General features: G+C 43.2%; 1 protein-coding gene across 1 annotated transcript in view; it reads right to left on the bottom strand.

The window, feature by feature from the left end:
• The window catches only part of LOC129836217 (VPS10 domain-containing receptor SorCS3-like), a 251,858-nt gene that overhangs the window by 8,789 nt on the left and 224,231 nt on the right, over nt 1-18,838 (bottom strand). The window contains exons 16-21 of the mRNA XM_055902085.1: nt 16,366-16,479; nt 15,336-15,507; nt 12,522-12,708; nt 8,967-9,100; nt 8,106-8,229; nt 7,571-7,683 (exon numbers count right to left, since the gene is read on the bottom strand). Of these exons, the coding sequence (XP_055758060.1) occupies nt 7,571-7,683; nt 8,106-8,229; nt 8,967-9,100; nt 12,522-12,708; nt 15,336-15,507; nt 16,366-16,479 (844 nt within the window). The remainder of the gene's footprint in view (nt 1-7,570; nt 7,684-8,105; nt 8,230-8,966; nt 9,101-12,521; nt 12,709-15,335; nt 15,508-16,365; nt 16,480-18,838) is intronic.

Here is an 18,838-nt window from a genome sequence, read left to right as displayed (position 1 = left end):
ACTCCATCTACAGCACCTTTCATGACAGGGAGTCAGATTTCAGACATCTTGGCCCCTGATCTGGGGTCGGTTTAAAGGTCCATGTAAATGCTATGGAGAAACAGACACTTCTTACGTCTTCCCCTGGATGTCAGTACGTGATGACGCTTTGAATGGAGTCGATTGCACAATCAGGGCCTGTATAAAACAGCACAAGGTGGAAGTAGCGTCCTTTCGCTGCCTGCGCCTGACGCACGAAGGACGTCGGACTCGCCTCCTTCCAACCTGTTGTTTAGCCAGTAATATTTCTCCGGTCATGTTTTTACTCGTTATAGGTGTTAACAGCATCATAAGGTAGTTAATTTGAACCGTTTTATAGCAATTTCTATCAGTTTAGTGCGATTTTGAGGGATTTCTTTCTGAGACACTTTGAACCGCTGGGCACGTTTCCAGTTCATGCCGAATGTTAGTGGGCATTTCCACATGGCAAGAGGACAGCTTTCGACCAAAAGACGATTAGACCCAAGAAAGGATTCATTGCCCAAGATTCTGATGGAAGAACAGCTCATAGTAAGAACAATTTATTATGATAAATCGTGTTTCTGTCGAAAAATGTTAAACGCTTATGCCGCCATTTTGTTTGTTATAGCTTCGCTTGGCGCAACCTGTATTGAAAAGTAAGGATAATTTAAAAAATGTAATTCAGCGATTGTATTAAGAATTAAATTGTCTATCAATCGCTGCCCACCCTGTATTTTTTAGTCAAGTTTATGAGTATTTATGTATAAGACTAGATCACTGTCTAATATGGCGCACGACATTTTCTGACCAGCTGGGCTACTTTTCTCATTGTCTAACCATGATTTTGGTGGCTAAGTATGCACATTTTCGAACAAACTCTATATGTATGTTGTAATATGATGTTACAGGAGTGTCATCGGAAGAATTCTGAGAAGGTTAGTGAAAAAATTAATATATTTTGGCGATGATTACGTTATCGCTCTCTTTGGCTTGAATCAATGCTCGGGTAACGTTTGCACATGTGGTATGCTAATATAACGATTTATTGTGTTTTCGCTGTAAGACACTTAGAAAATCTGAAATATTGTCTGGATTCACAGGATCTGTGTCTTTCAATTAGTGTACGCTGTGTATTTTTACGAAATGTTTTATGATTAGTAATTAGGTAATACACGTTGCTCTGTATTTTTTCTAGTCGAGTTGTGATGGTGGGTGCAATTGTAAACTATGATTTATACCTGAAATATGCACATTTTTCTAACAAAACCTATCCTATACCATAAATATGTTATCAGACTGTCATCTGATTAGGTTTTTTCTTGGTTAGTGGCTATCAATATCTTTATTTGGCCGACTTGGTGATAGCTACTGGTGGAGAGAAAAAATGGTGGACAAAGTAAAATGGTGTCTTTTGCTAACATGGTTAGCTAATAGATTTACATATTTTGTCTTCCCTGTAAGACATTTTAAAAATCTGAAATGGTGGCTTTATTCACAAGATCTGTATCTTTCATTAGGTGTCTTGGACTTGTGATTTAATGATATTTAGATGTTACTATTTAATTGTGACGCTATGCTAGCGATGCTACTCAGTGTAGGGGGGGGGGGGGGGGGGGGGAGGGTGCACCCGGACCCGGGGTAGTGAGGCGTGAAAGGTTAAATCCTTTGATGTTGTTGTTGTGCTGAATTCTTTACTATCATGTATTTTTATCCTCATATTTTGAATAACTTATGGAAAATACACATTACACATCCTGTGTTACTCTACCTAGACTAAGAAAATACACTTTATGACACTGTCAAGAAGCATTATGACCATCCTTTGTCACTTTACTTGGACTAAGAAAATGCACTTTATGACAGTCAAGAAGCATTATGACCATCATAATCACATAAAGCCAGATAGGCATATCACGTACACGTACATCACGTATGTCAGTCATCAGTCACAAAGAGGGTGTCTTGGCCTACTTCTGAAATCTGCTCCTGCATTCATCCCAGTCAAGAGCATCCGTGCATTGGGGTAGGTACATGTCTGACATCAATGTGTGGGCAATTTAATTTGGTCAATTTTAGACAATGTAATATAACATAAAGACACTGTTTACAAGTAGGCTACGGTGTAATAGAATGGTTTGCTTTGTATGGTAGGTTCTGTGGGTTTTGACACTCTTATGTAGATGTCATAACCAGCCTTACAATAACGCAATATGTCACAACAGTTTATGACAAGTAGTTTTAGCTTTTATGACAAACTATGACATGTCTATGACTGTGACATATCATGATCATGTCATAAAAGCTAAAACAACTTGTCATAAACTGTTGTGACATATTGCGTTATTTTAAGGCTAGGTGTCAAATAAAGTGTTGAACCTTTTTCAATCCAAACTCAACCTCTAGGTTTTTGCAAAAGTCTATTTCTTTCTTGATGGGAAGAGTATGTCTTGCAAAACAACAGTTTTTCCATGACTTCAAAATAGCTACTACTAAGTGTTTTTCTTTATAATGTCCTTTATCCACTTTAGATTACCATCAAGGCCCAGGGTTCCAACCAGAAATCAGTGTCCATTTAAAAAGCCACTAATGTTTTTAGGGGTTCTCTATTTGGCTACTGGCGGACAATGGATTGGCGTAGTCGGCGAGTCACATACACTTGAAGCACATCAATTATCAAGCCTAAAAAAATCACCACTTGAGTAGAAAATGAGTGGACAAATATAGAGCAAAGGAATGACTTGCAATGAGGGGAAAGAGGTATGGAATGGGAGAGGGAATGGGAGATGGAAGAGGATAGGATGCAATAGCACCTGTAAAAATCAATACACTCAGACCATATTTGTTCTTTTTGCGATCACTCATTACTCTAAAAAGCCTTCTGGCTCTGTGTGCTTGGGTAGCGCTGGCATTTTGTGCCCCCAAAACTCATTGGCTGGAGTGAAAAATCTGATCTGGGTTAAGGGAGGAGAGTAGGTGAGTCAGACTGAGTCAGATGAGTGAGTGTTTTGGAGGGAACATTGTCCATGCACAAATTTGGCTGAAAACCCACATTTTAAAGACTGTATCTTGTCGCTTTAATATTTTAACAGCAAACACTTTTGGAGCGGCTTCCTCGCAATCGTACTGTATGCAAAGCTAAATAAATAAGATGAAACAGCGGTTGATTACTAATTACTATTGTAGCACAACATGACGTGGATTCTGTTTTTCATTCGTCGTGAACTTGACAATACTGGGTTATTCTATCTTCATAACTCTGTCCATAGTGCATTATTTCCAACAATGTTGTTCTAAATATGTTATGATGATTCACCTATAACTATCATTTTATTCTGTGAAGTCAAGTACAGTCGTTTAATTGCAATTTTGCTGAACCTTCTCATCTTGGCTTTATTCTTGTCACGTTCCTGACCTATTTATGTTAGTTTGTTATGTGTGTTAGTTGGTCAGGACGTGAGGTTGGGTGGGCATTCTATGTTTTCTGTTTCTGTGTTGGTTTTGGGTTGCCTGGTATGGCTCTTAATTAGAGGCAGGTGTTTGGCGTTCCTCTAATTAAGAGTCATATTTAGGTAGGCGTTGTCACAGTGTTCGTTGTGGGTGATTGTCTTCCGTGTCTGTGTAATTGTTTGCACCATACGGGACTGTTACGGTTTGTTCGGTTTGTCTAGTCTAATTGTCCTATTCGTGCGTTCTTCTTGTTTTATGTAAGTTCGTCGTATAGGTCTGTCTTCACCGTTTTGTTGTTTTGTTAGTTTATACAAGTTCGTGTTTTTTCGTTAATAAAATGTCATTTCACTTCGCTGCGCCTTGGTTCCCTCAATACTCCTCCTTTTCGGTCGAAGAGGAGGAGGACCGCCGTTACAGAATCACCCACCAATCCAGAGCCAAGCAGCGGAGTAAACGGAGTAAGGGACAGGAAAAGAAGGAGGAATGGACTTGGGACGATATATTGGACGGGAAAGGTTGCTACACATGGGAGGAGATCCTGGCTGGTAGGGATCGCCTCCCATGGGAAGAGCTGGAGGCACTGAGGAGAGCAGAGGCTACCGGAGAGAGGAACCGGAGTTATGAGGGAACGCGTCTGGCACGGAAGCCCAAAAAGCCCGTGAGTAACACCCAAAAATTTCTTGGGGAGGGGCTAAGAGGTAGTGGGCCAAGGGCAGGTAGAAGACCTGCGCCCACTTCCCAGGCTTACCGTGGAGAGCGGGAGTACGGGCAGGCGCCGTGTTACGCAGTAGAGCGCACGGTGTCTCCTGTACGAGTGCATAGCCCAGTGCGGGTTATTCCACCTCCCCGCACTGGTAGGGCTAGATTGGGTATTGAGCCAGGTGTCATGAGGCCGGCTCAACGCGTCTGGTCTCCAGTGCGTCTCCTCGGTCCGGCATACATGGCACCTGCCTTACGCACGGTTTCCCCGGTTCGCCTACATAGGCCGGTGCGGGTTATTCCACCTCCCCGCACTGGTCGGGCGACCGGGAGCATTCAACCAGGTAAGGTTGGGCAGGCTCAATGCTCAAGAGTGCCAGTATGTCTCCACGGTCCGGTATTTCCGGCGCCACCTCCCCGCCCCAGCCTAGTACCTACAGTGCCTACACTACGCACTAGGCTACCAGTGCGTCTCCTGAGCCCTGTTCCTCCTCCACGCACTCTCTCTGTAGTGCGTGTATCCAGTTCGGTGCCTCCAGTTCCGGCACCACGCACTAAGCCTCCTGTGCGTCTCCAGAGCCCTGTACACACTGTATCTTCTCCCCCTACTAATCCTGATGTGCTTGTCCTCAGCCCGGTGTCACCAGTGCCGGTACCTCGCACCAGGTATAGAGTGGGCTTTGAGAGTACAGTGTGCCCTGTCCCTGCTCCCCGCACTAGTATGAAGGTGCGTATCCTTAGCCCGGTGCCTCCAGTTCCGGCACCACGCACCAGGTCCACAGTGCGCCTTATCCGGCCAGAGCCATCCGTCTCACCAGCGCCATCTGAGCCATCCGTCTCCCCAGCGCCATCTGAGCCATCCGTCTCCCCAGCGCCATCTGAGCCATCCGTCTCCCCAGCGCCATCTGAGCCATCCGTCTCCCCAGCGCCGTCTGAGCCATCCGTCTGCAATGAGCCTGCAAAGCCGCCCGTCTGCCATGAGCCTGCAAAGCCGCCCGTCTGCCATGAGCCGCTAGAGCCGTCCGCCAGACAGGAGCCGCTAGAGCCGCCCGCCAGACAGGAGCCGCTAGAGCCGCCCGTCAGACAGGATCTGCCAGAGCCGCCAACCAGACATGATCTGCCAGAGCCGCCAACCAGACAGGATCTGCCAGAGCCGCCAACCAGACAGGATCTGCCAGAGCCGCCAACCAGACAGGATCTGCCAGAGCCGCCAACCAGACAGGATCTGCCAGAGCCGCCAACCAGACAGGATCTGCCAGAGCCGCCAACCAGACAGGATCTGCCAGAGCCGCCAACCAGACAGGATCTGCCAGAGCCGCCAGCGAGCCATGAGCAGCCAGAGCCGTCAGAGAGCCATGAGCGTCGAGAGCCGTCAGCCAGCCATGAGCGTCGAGAGCCGTCAGCCTGCCATGAGCGTCGAGAGCCGTCAGCCTGCCATGAGCGTCGAGAGCCGTCAGCCTGCCATGAGCGTCGAGAGCCGTCAGCCAGCCATGAGCGTCGAGAGCCGTCAGCCTGCCATGAGCGTCGAGAGCCGTCAGCCTGCCATGAGCGTCCAGATTCGTCAGTCAGCCATGAGCTGCCCTTCAGCCAGAAAGGGCTATATACCCAGAACTGACCCTCAGTCCAGAGCTGTCTCTCTGTCCGGAGCTGCCTTTCAGTCCGGAGTTGCCCCTCTATTATGATCTCCCTCTCTATCTTGATCTACCTCTTTATTCTTATCTATCCCTCTGTCTTGATTTATCCCTCTGTCCCGGTGCTGTCCCTGTCATGGATGTTACAAAGAGGATTTTGTGGGATATGGGTGGACATTTTTAGGGGTAGATGGAGGTTGGGATTGACTATGGTGGGGTGGGGACCTCGCCCGGAGCCTGAGCCACCACCGTGGTCAGATGCCCACCCAGACCCTCCCCTAGACTTTGTGCTGGTGCGCCCGGAGTTCGCACCTTATGGGGGGGGTTATGTCACGTTCCTGACCTATTTATGTTAGTTTGTTATGTGTGTTAGTTGGTCAGGACGTGAGGTTGGGTGGGCATTCTATGTTTTCTGTTTCTGTGTTGGTTTTGGGTTGCCTGGTATGGCTCTTAATTAGAGGCAGGTGTTTGGCGTTCCTCTAATTAAGAGTCATATTTAGGTAGGTGTTGTCACAGTGTTCGTTGTGGGTGATTGTCTTCCGTGTCTGTGTAATTGTTTGCACCATACGGGACTGTTACGGTTTGTTCGGTTTGTGTAGTCTAATTGTCCTATTCGTGCGTTCTTCTTGTTTTATGTAAGTTCGTCGTATAGGTCTGTCTTCACCGTTTTGTTGTTTTGTTAGTTTATACAAGTTCGTGTTTTTTCGTTAATAAAATGTCATTTCACTTCGCTGCGCCTTGGTTCCCTCAATACTCCTCCTTTTCGGTCGAAGAGGAGGAGGACCGCCGTTACAATTGTGGGGAGTTGTTTACTTTGACAGAACAGAATATGTTTCATTTTGAGGGCGAACTGAACGTGAACCGCAGAAAATGTAAAAATAAATGAAGGTGAAAATTCTAATAACACTTTGCATGATGATTGTTGCACAATATCTAGGCTGTCAACTCCAGCAGTACATGGACGAATAGGCCTTAATATGATTTTCTTTTAGAGAAAGAGTGAAAGATTAAATTAGCATTAAACTGTATATGGAGGAGCACATGACACATGGACTAGTGTTCATAAACTCAATAGATACCATATAATGTATGTTGGTCCTAAAAGGTTGTATAACAAAACCTTCTGTATGAAAAGTGGTGCTGTAACACCCTATTGCTGTAAATCCCTATTGAGGCTAGCAATTAATAGCCCACGCTAGATATATAACGTTAAGTGGGTGTGCCCCTCTGTTTAACACAATTCAATTGGCTGGTGCTATACTATACTGCGGTGAACATAGTATGTGGCTCCCAGGATGCCAGTTGATAAGGTGTACTTTATCCCTCACAAAGCCTCACCCTGTCCTCCATCACAGTAGCTCCCTCCACTGGCTCTCAGACTAGCTCGCCTGAGGCGCCTCTCATGTCAAATCAACTGTGGAGTAGGTGAAAACACAGAGAGACCACAAGTCTCACACTAAAGGCCTAAACCAACACACAAAGTGGAAGAATAACACAATTAAATATGACATATCAGCGCTAGCTCTCCTCCATAGATACTAAGCACATCCAATGTCACGGTAATGCCTAGATCTCCTTCATTCCAGGCTAATTCCCGAAGAACGCATTTCATTGCTCCAACTTCTGTTAGTGCTCATCAAGCTGCCTCGAGGGGGGAAGAAGAAGCTGAGACCCTCACACCTGTGTGATAACGAATCATAGGGCAGCCTGAGGGTGAATGCCAAAGCGTCTGAGAGGATAGGAAGAGACAAGAGAGAGGGAGAAAATGAGAGATGGAAGGAATTCACACTTACTTGGAGCAGAGCCTTCTTAATGACTCTCCCCACATCCTGTCTCCACTCGGGGACGTCAGGGTTGTACTCGTCCAGATTAGGGGAGAAAGATAAAAGCAGAGATTTGAAGAACTCTGTCAGAAAGAGAGAGAGACCCAGGGGAGAAACAGAAACAGACTGTTAATTCAGCCCCTGATCTAGGTGCATTATTCTCAAGGTATCCTCCTCATTCCCCACTGTCATTCGTTCTGGTTGTGTCCCTCCTCTAACTGCCTTCTGATGGGTTGGAAAGCTGACAGAGATGTTGGTGTGTGTGCGTACAGTATGCATGTGCTCATGGTTTGACAAGAGAAGTTGATTGCTTGCACAAGTGATTTCTTAGATAATTGGGGAAATGTCCCCTTTCGCATATCCTGACATATTCAAATGTAAAGTACCCTCAAACGTTGCATACCAAGTGAGATGCCTGCTAGATGTGCTAATTAGCATTACATCAAGCAGAATAATTTGATTAGGGTGATCCGAGCGAGAGAGAGAGAGAGATCCTGATCCTTACCTTGGACTGCTATCGTCTTGGTGTCTTGCAGTATGGCGTTGGCTGAAGACACTTGGACTGTAACAGTGTTCATTCCCTCGCTGGTGAAGGTGTACGAGATGCTCCCGTCTAAGCTGATCACTGCCTGGAGGAAGAAGGAACATGGACAAAATGGATGATCACACTTTGATCAGGTAATAATCCCTTACCTAAAACACTTACATAAAACCCCAGAACATGAAACAAACCCATTTCAGATGATAACAACTTCTCACTAAGAGTAGTCGGAGCTTCTGACTTGAGTAAAACCCTACAAAAAACATCCTCCCCATAAGACCTAGAACCAATGCAGCTAAGGTCATAACTCATGACACACTAATAAGATGTTTGAACAAAATGCAAAATCAGAGACTGCTCCGCCTCTATCACTGTCGTCTTCAACAATAGAAGAGGTCAATGTATGTAATACCATAGACATCATGTTTAACCCATACATATATATATATATATACATCAGTGGAGGCTACTGAAGGGAGGACAGCTCATAGTAATGGCTGAAGTGGAATGGAACTGGAATGGAAACCATGTCTTTGAAGTGTTCCATTTGCTGTTGAAGTGTTCGATGCTGTTCCATTTATTCTGTTCCAGCCATGACAATAAGCCTCTCCTCTGATTTAGTTACAGTGACACCAGCCACCAGTACATGTACACTATATGGCATTATAGGGCAAGACCCCTTTTGAATAGTGTCAGTTTACCTCTACTAAAGTTATATAGTTGGTACCCCACATATACTGAATACTGTACACAACACTGGAGTCCCACAGGGCTCAGGTTATAGGCCCTCTTCCCTGTACACCAAGTGTTTTAAGTCTAGTTTACCTCAGTGCTGTTCCCCAGCCACCAGAAGTAGGTGACGGTCCTGGAGTGGATGGGCCACACCACTGCTGTTAGGTTTACTTCCTTGTTCTTGATGGCCACAAATGGAGCCAGCAACTGGACATGTTCCACAGGACCTGATACAAACACAGAGGATGATTCATATTCAGTATTGGATGATTCAGACTCAGTATTGGATAATAGAGAGTCAGTATTGGATAAATCAGACTCAGCAGTGGATGATTCAGACTCAGTATTGGATGATTCAGACTCCGTATTGGATGATTCAGACTCCATATATGATTGGAATTATATGGACATTGCTTGAGACTGCCTACTACACAATATGAAACTCACTCGCACATCAAAATATTATTTTTAGATAATTTTTTGTTTAAATATGAAAAGCACTGGCACATGCAAAGATAATATTTACAGCTGTGTGGGAAAAAATAAATAGAAACCTTCTGAAATGAAGAATTAGAGAAAAGAAGATCTCCCACACCGCGCTTGCCAGTATCACTTAACATTATCACTGGGGTAGTGTGTGAGATCTTCTTCTCAATAAGACTACTTTAGCTGAAAAGGGAAGGTGAATGAAATCGTCCTCAACAAATGTCATAACTATCATCATTTTTTGTAGTTTTGTTGGAATTTAGTTGAAGAACAAGATTTATTCTCGACTTAAAACACGTAGGTGTTATCATGTTTTTGAGGTGATACCTTGTGAGTAATACTGTGGTCTGACATGCTGAGACCGCAATGGGAGCTGATGTGGGTGTACGTGGCATTACCGTGATCTAAGTGGTGAAGGTTCATGTAGGAGAGAGATAAAACAAGGTATTTTAACAGTAAAACTCCGGCTGACAGTGGTGGGACTCTGCATTCTGGCGGGTACGTCTCCGCCTGGGCTTCTGTTAACTCTTATCATCTTTAACTGAGACTAATCTTTATCCTCGCTTTCAAATGCATGCAGTGTATGTACAGTATGTGTGTGTGTGTTAGTGTCTGTGTATGTTTGTGTGTGATGTGTGCTTGATGCATCACTACGACATGGGAGACCCATGATGTGCTGCACAATTGGCACAGAGTCGTTCGGGGTAGGGGAAGGTTTGACTGACCGGGATATCCTTGTCCCATCGCACTCTAGCGACTCCTTGTGGCAGACTGGGCGCCTGCAATTTGACTGCAATCGCCAGGTGGACTTTGTTTCCTCCGACACATTGGTGCGGATGGCTTCCAGGTTAAGTGAGAAGAGTGTCAAGAAACAGTGCGGCTTGGCAGGGTCATATTTCGAAGAATGCATGGCTCACCACCTTTACCTCTCCCGAGTCCGTACTGGAGTTGCAGCGATGAGACAAGACTGTAACTACCAATTGGATATCACGAAATTGGGGAGAAAAAAGGGTAAAAGTATTTTTTTTTAAGTACGTATAATAATTTGTACCAAACCATGGAGAGAAAAACACCAGCAGAATCAATGACATCAACAATATCAAAGTACACTGATTGAAAGTGTCGTGGCGACCAGAGACAACATTTAAATGGCACCTTCACAAATTGACGAAAGCCTCGCTTTTCAAATCAAGAGACAAGGGGGCAATTCAAACACAGCACCTCAAAGAGCTGGATAATTCTTGAAGCCTTTTAGACATAAGCATGTTATATTTGTCACTATTATTTACTTGACATTTGGCTGGCTTGTTCATCACAAGATGAAGAGAGAGAGAGCATCAACGTGCTGTACTATGTTGAAAGCATTCTGGTAATTTAACTGGCTCCATTGTACACTGCTGTATACTTAGTAAGGTGGTCATTTACAGAGAAATATGAGGCAGAGATATTCAATTATGATCCTTGAGAACCACAGCACTGTTGTTTTCCATTATTCCCCTCCAATCAGGGACTGATTCAGACCTGGGTCACCAGGTGAGCGACCACTCTGGCCAATCAATGGCCGAAGTCGCAGTATCTGACCAATTATCTATCAGGTACAATACAAACTAAATCCAGAAGTACTTCATTCCTCGATGGCGGGAATTGAATTAACTTCTTGAATACAGGGGGTGCTGTTTTCGCATTAGCATAATTTCCTCTACAGATTAAACTGCCTCTTATTCAATTATTGCTCTTACTATATGCATATAATTAATACCATTGAATAGAAAACAATCTATAGTTTCTAAAACCGTTTCAATTTTGTCTCTGAGTGAAACAGAAGTCATTTGACAGCACTTTCCCTGACCAAGAAGAAGAATGCAAGATGTGTATGCTCGCTTTAACGCTCTGCCTATATATGGTCACGCCACCTATGACTCGAAACACACTTCATTCGTCTTCCTCTGGGTGTCAAGAGGACGTCAGAGGATAAATTTTTTGTTTATCTTGTACTGACGTGAAATAAGACCTATTTCTTTGGCGTGACCGACAACTTCCGGTTCTCTGAATCGCGCGATTTGGAGGTGCGATTGTCTTCTGTTTTGCTGCCGTTACGGATGAAAACTATCTCCGTCTCGAAGTTTGTTTGATACATGTGACCATATCATCTTAATGTATGTTTTTTCAATATAGTTTAATCAGATTATTTGAATTTTTTCGGGAGTTTTGCCGTGTTCCGTTCTGTGAGTTTTTTTACTTTGGACAGAACCGTGCCAGTCGACCAGTACCTATGCTAAATGAAGAGGGAAAGTTGCCATTATGAATGGATTGAACGACTCATCAGGACTAAGGACACCTTGATCAACATTCTGATGAAAGATCAGCAATAGTAAGACCCAATTTACGATGTTATTTCATATATCTGTCGTGCATGTGAACTGGTCGGGGGGGCCCAGCTGGTTCTGGCTGGCGTGGCTATGCTAATTTAGCGCTACATTTTGTTTTCGCTATAAAACATTTAATAAATCTGAAATATTGTTTGGATTCACCAGATGTTGGGCTTTCAATATCTGTACGCTGTGTATTTTTTCTGAAATGTTTTAAGACAAGTAATTAGTTATATGACGTTGGTCTCTGTAATTGTTCTGGCTGCGTCGGCACTATTTCAGATTGCAGCTGCAATGTAGAACTGTGATTTATACCTGAAAAATGCACATTTTTCAAAGAAAAACTATGCTATACCATAAATATGTTATCAGACTGTCATCTTATGAAGTTGTTTCTTGGTTAGTGGCTATATATATTTTTATTTAGTCGAATTAGTGATAGCTACTGACGCAGGACAAAACTGTTGGAGTAAAAAAATTGTGTCTTTTGCTAACGTGTTTAGCTAATAGATTTACATATTGTGTCTTCCCTGTAAAACATTATAAAAATCTGAAATGGTGGCTTTATTCACAGGATCTGTATCTTTCATTAGGTGTCTTGGACTTGTGATTTAATGATATTTAGATGCTACTATTTAATTGTGACGCTATGCTAGCGATGCTAATCAGTGTGGGGGGGTGGGGGGTGCTCCCGGACCCGGGGTAGGTGCTCGGTAGAGGTTAAATATTCCTGACAAAATAGATGGAGAAAATAGATGTATAGATACAAAATAGATGTATAGAGATGACGTACACGTAACATGAAGGTACAACGATGTAGTATCAAATCCCAGGGTGTTTTCCGCCAAGGCCGAGACACGGAATATCCCAGCCGTCTTGTAAACATGTCTGATACCCTCTTCGATCCAGCTCAGGTTGGAGTAGGAGACTGCCGTGCCATCTCCGAAATCCAGTTGGATGTTGGTTCTCATTGAGTCACCCTGGAAAACAAGTAGTCTAAAGTAAGGAATACAGATGAAGAAAGACAGAAAAGACAGAAATAAAGACAAAAATAAAAAAATTAAGATAAATTTCATCATTATAAATAAAGAATATATATAACAATTCCATTGTATTTGAGAGCCCAGCTAGATGCTTGTACTTTTGTTTTATTCTAGACTTAAATACATCTCATTGTTTTGTGGTGGCAGGTAGCCTAGTGGTTAGAGCGTTGGGCCAGTAACCAAAATGTTGCTGGATCGAATCCCGAGCTGACAAAGTAAAATTATGTAATTCTGCCCCTGAACAAGGCAGTTAAACCACTATTCCCTGGTAGGACGTCACTATAAATAAGATTTTGTTCTTAACTGATTTGCCTAGTTAATTTTTATTTTTTTTTAAACATGGGGTTCAATACAATGCCTCAAACCCACAGTACCATTCAGGTAGAATGCATGGGCACAGGCAGGACACCATTGTCTGTTTCTGTCAGAGGTCCAACAGATGGTGTTGTGACACCTCTACACCAGTGTGCATCCTGAGTCTGACATGAGTCCCTGTGGTGTGTGTGTGTGTGTGTGTGTGTGTGTGTGTGTGTGTGTGTGTGTGTGTGTGTGTGTGATGGGGAGAGAGAGAACCACAGGGAGGTTGAAGCAGTGTAGTAATCAAGAGACAGTAGGGTGGCAGGTACACTAGTCAACAGACTGCTGGACTACATTCACACACAGACACAAGCAGTCAGCACTAGCCCAACATTGGGGTTGCATTATATTCTGCCCTACTGTGAGAGCAGTGTGTTTGCCTGTTACCACTAATGAGGTGTGTGTGTGTGTGTGTGTGTGTGTGTGTCTCTCTCTCCTTATTCACTATCTGTTTAGTTTCTTTTCAAGGACAACAGAGTATGAAAACAATTGAAGGCTTCTGGGGGTATATTTCACGCCATTGTACAGTGAAAATGATAAACTATGAATAAGCCGAGTTAAGAAAGGCAGAATAGAATGGAAGAAAAGGTGTGGAACTGTAATGGCGTCCATGTCATTCAGGATTTTGCTGGTGTCCTCTGTTCACATTCTCTGGACACTTCTAGTTCTCTATCAAGGTGTCCTGGGATCGCTAGCAAATCTGTATGAGACTGATTCTGGCCTACTGGCTAAATGTCAAGCTTTGTGTCCGTGGCTCCATGTGTGACTCAGAGGGCCTCCAAATCCAAAATGCATAATAGGGTAAGCGTCATGTTCTGGACAGCAGTGCTGGTTGATAAGGGGTTGTGTTAGTTCAGGTCCAAACACAGTAGGACTGTGAACAGGACTCTTGTTCAGGTGAATGTCACCACACAAAGGATGGTATAAACAGTGTGATGTCAGTGTACACATTACATGCTATAATGCAACTAATGTTGTGTAAATCTGGTTGGTGTACACGTTACATACTATAAGGTAGCTAACGTACAGTAAATCTGGTTGGTGTACACATTACATACTATAAGATAGCTAACGTACAGCAAATCTGGTTGGTGTACACATGATAAGGTCACTTTGTGATATGAAAACTTGACGTGTGACACTTTGATCTCATCCCTCTCTCAAAACATCAAACTTTCTTCCACCTCCCTCCTTTATTTTCATTTTTCTGAACCGCCATGTTTACTACCCAGCAGTACCACAAATTAAATATTTAGGCCCATTTGCTTACCCCAAGAAATTCTACCATCGTGGGCTTCATGAATATAAATTAAAGTCTGAATTCAACAGGAGCGAAGGATTTTCTGAATGCATAAGACCCGACGCCATGAAGATTCTTCACCTCCATTAGTCTCCTGTGATAGTTGTTTTTAATTATTTTTTTGGACTGAAATTTTTATAAAATACATTTCATAAAATGTTTGACCACATGGCATATGTCTCTCTTATCAGAGGATGCCTCTCTTAATGAAAGAAATAGACCCTCATTTCCTCAACTCATCACACTGTAATATGTCAGCTGGGCCCGTTGAGAGACCTCGTGGGAGAGACACTTACGTCCTAGCTGCAGTGCAGGGGGAAAGCACCGCCGCATCGAGCAGAGCACTACCACACTTATTCCACCTGTATTTAATGTGAGGTGGTTGAACAGTGTCTTGGGAGTGAGGGGAGCGAGGCAAGGCGCTGGCCCTAGAAGGAGGCTACTCTGAGTTTAGCACTCTATAACAGGGTCTCCAGGGGTGCATCTCTCTCTTAGGTCTTTAGCTCTTACTCCGTCTCTCGGCTCGGGGCCTGTAGCTGTGTGTGGGTGATATTGTGTTGCAAGTTACTATTAAACTTTCAGCAGTTGGTGTATATGGGATAATACAACAGGGAAATAATTGTAGGTGTATGTCTGGAGAAACATCCATGTTGAACATATGGGAAACATCCATATTTCACTCAGTAACGTAGGCCTACAGTGAGTGAGTTGTACACCACATGCTAGGACTACTTTTACAACCATGCATAGCAATACAAAACACATTGATTTTTCATTTCATGGCTTAAAGTGAAAATCAATGCAACTCATAACAGTGATGTATACAAAGGCGTCCATTTGGGGTCCTACATGCCCATAACAATGATATACAAAAAGGATGCCATTTTGGCTTTTGGCCCAGTCCTACCTCATCCAGATGCACCAGGAAGGTGACGTTGGTGTGCAGGTCGGCGGTAAGCTTGCCCTCTCTGGTGGAGAGAGAAAGGCCTTTTGGAACCCTGTTGGGACACATCTGCTTCCTGGGTGTGTACATGTCCTTGACTCCCTTGATGCAGTTGTTGGACACCACTTTTCGGTACCTTAAGAAGATGCCATTTGAATGAGTTAGTACATGTTTAGTATGGTTTACTGAGGTCATGGCTTCATCATTGGTCACGTTCATCAATGAAACTTGACAAGAAATCGCAAAAATTGTATTTTTAACCTCAAAGTGATTGTGGAAGTGACTGAGCTAGTGAACAAGACTTGCTATTCTTTGGCTAATCTTAAAAATGCTTAGTAATCCCTAATTAAAATATTACTTTTAACCCTGAAAGTTAATGTCTCACACAAGACGTACAGTAGTTGTCGGTCACATTGGCAAAACTCCAACATGCTTACTAACTCCAGACAAAACTTGACTTTTAACCTTGGGGAAGCGAATGCATCAATGAAGGATGTACCGTTCTCCTCAGACCTTAGCCATCCTGAGACGTCCTAATCTGTGTCCTGGGAATCCTGAAAGTGCTTTGAAGCTCTCTGAAGTACACGATGTCACGCAGTATAGATCAACTGTCTGGTGAATGACTCAGGCCTAAATAGCCAATATCACCATTCACAATAGGAGCCGTGCCAGAAGATGTGACACCCTGACAGTGTTTCATTACAGTGGGAAGATTGGAAGATGACAAAGCATTGGCTAACCTATACAGAGAGATACTGTAGCCACTGTAAGCTTTAATGTGTTTTTGTACTTCTCTTTGAAATGTGAGATACCTATTCAGGCTTTTTAACATGGATCATATTATAACCATCATAATGTTTTACAAAATGAAATGGAAAACATTCAAGGAAAAATATTTGACCTTTCATTGAGCAGAAATATACAGTAGGGTTGCCTTCACTTAGAATAGACAACATAGAAATGCTACAAAATAGTGTCTTTATGTGCAACTCACCCTGTGCTGTTGAGGTAGTTCTGTCCTTGGCTGCAGCTCCTTGATACAACAGCTGGGTTGAACCAGAACGCTGGTAGACAGTTCCCTTCTCTACGCCGTTCATAGCCATAATCACTATAACAAATCACATACAGAATGTGATCAACATCAACACTTTACCTCTACCTACTGTATATCAATCAAATGTATTTATAAAGCCCTTCTTACATCAGCTGATGTCATAAAGTGCTGTACAGAAACCCAGCCTAAAACCCCAAACAGCAAGCAATGCAGGTGTAGAAGCGCGGGGGCTAAGAAAAACTCCCTAGAAAGGCTGAAACCTAGGAAGAAACCTAGAGAGGTACCAGGCTATGAGGGGTGGCCATTATAACAGAACATGGCCAAGATGTTCAAATGTTCATAGATGAACAGTAGGGTCAGATACTAATAATCACGGTGGTTGTAGAGGGTGCAACAGATCAGCACTTCAGGAATATATGTCAGTTGGCTTTTCATTGATGTACATATCTACCTCAATTACCTCAGACATCTGCACATCAACTTGGTACTGGTACCCCGTGTATATAGCCAAGTTATCGTTACTCATTGTGTATGTATTATTATTTTTCTATTTTATTCTCTCTGCATTGTTGGGAAGGGCCCGTAAGTAAGCATTTCACTGTTAGTCTACACCTGCTGTTTATGAAGCATGTGATAAATACAATTAGATTTGATTTTGATCCAAAGGACATACAGTATTACTGTGTTATGTTACAGCTTCTTTTTCCTATCCCCTCAGCACGATACTTATAATATATATTTTTTGCGTTTCAACGCATCATTATTATATATTGATTGGGCTGCAGTTGACAAATGCTCCAGATCAGCAGAGGTAGGAAGACTGAGCCCTGGGGGACTCCATGTCAACACAGGCAGCCAGGTCAGAGTTGGCTGACTTCCACCGGCTGATGTTAGCTACCTCCCAATCACAAAGTGATTTACATCGGGCAAAGCAGGTCAGGCAAGTGCCCATTCTTCTGATTTATCAATTAATTACCTAGCCAGAACTAATAGGATGCAACAAAGCCTGAGGTCCGTCTAGGACTCCCTATGGCCTGGTCTGGCCTCAGTGTGATTAGGAACCTCCCCCAATTTATTGACAAGCTGTCAAGTGAAGTTATGGTGTTATGGTTGGTTGGGATAATAGTTATAAGGAACTAAGTGAGTCCAATGAGGTTACAGTGTCCAGTTAAGGACATTACAGCACCACTGAATCACAGCTTTGGTAATGCAAAGCTTACATTTCTTTCCAGTAAGTCACAGAAAAGTATGGTGTTCAGTTTAGCACATTATAGTTATGGTGACTCCCAGCGTGTTTTGGTTCACATTAATACTAATCTCTCCTCACTTATTATTAATATAATATATCAAGTGTTATATCTATGTATACACACTGAACAAAATACAAATACAACACATTAAGTGTTGGTCCAATGTTTCATGAGCTGAAATAAAAGATCCCCAGAAATGTTCCATCGGCACAAAAATACTATTTCGCTGTTAGTGAGAATTTCTCCTGCCAAGATAATCCATCCACCTGACAAGTGTGGCATATCAAGAAACTGATTAAACAGCATGATAATTACACAGCTGCACCTTGTGATGTAGACAATAAAAGGACACTCTAAAATGTGCAGTTTTGTCACACAACACAATGCCACAGATGTCTCAAGTTTTGAGGTATCGTGCAATTGGCATGCTGACTGCAGGAAAGTCCACCAGATCTTTTGTCAGAGAAGTTTCTCGAGCATAAGCCACCTCCAACGAGGTTTTAGAGAATTTGGCAGTATGTCCAACCGGCCTCACAACCGCAGACCAGGTGTACGGGGTCGTGTGGACGAGCAGTTTGTTGATGTCACCGTTGTGAACAGAGTGCCCCATAGTGGCGGTGGGGTTATGGTATGGGGCAGGCATAAGCTACAGACAATGAACACAATTGTATTTTATCGATGGCAATTTGAATGCATGAAAATAATGCGACGAGATCCCGAGGCCCATTTTGTTTAAGGTATCTATAACCAACAGATGCATATCTGTATTCCCAGGTCATGTGACATCTATAGATTAGGGCCTAATGAATTCATTTCAATTGACTGATTTCCTCATATGAACTGTAAGTCAGTAAAATCTATGGAATTGTTGCATGTTGCGTTTCTATTTTGGGTTCAGTATATTACCTCCGATTTCAATCCAGTCACTGTCCCACTTTGGAATCAACCCCTGGACCTTTTGTTCACAGAACAACAGGCAGGTGCATTGTCATCCTCTTACACAATAAGTAAACATTTCAGACCTTGACTTTTGTGTACACTTCAAAGTCAATTAAAAGTTTTATTGTTGTTCACTCTGAAAGTTGACGTTTCTTAGAGAGAGAGAGAGAGAGAGAGAGACTGTATTCTCTACTGTATGTTTATTGTTATTGTTGAATGTATGG

Source organism: Salvelinus fontinalis, chromosome 3 (genome assembly GCF_029448725.1).
Source record: "Salvelinus fontinalis isolate EN_2023a chromosome 3, ASM2944872v1, whole genome shotgun sequence".
NCBI classification, from domain to species: domain Eukaryota; kingdom Metazoa; phylum Chordata; class Actinopteri; order Salmoniformes; family Salmonidae; genus Salvelinus; species Salvelinus fontinalis.
Note: the sequence above shows the minus strand (reverse complement) of the source record. Positions and strands in the feature narration are given on the sequence as shown.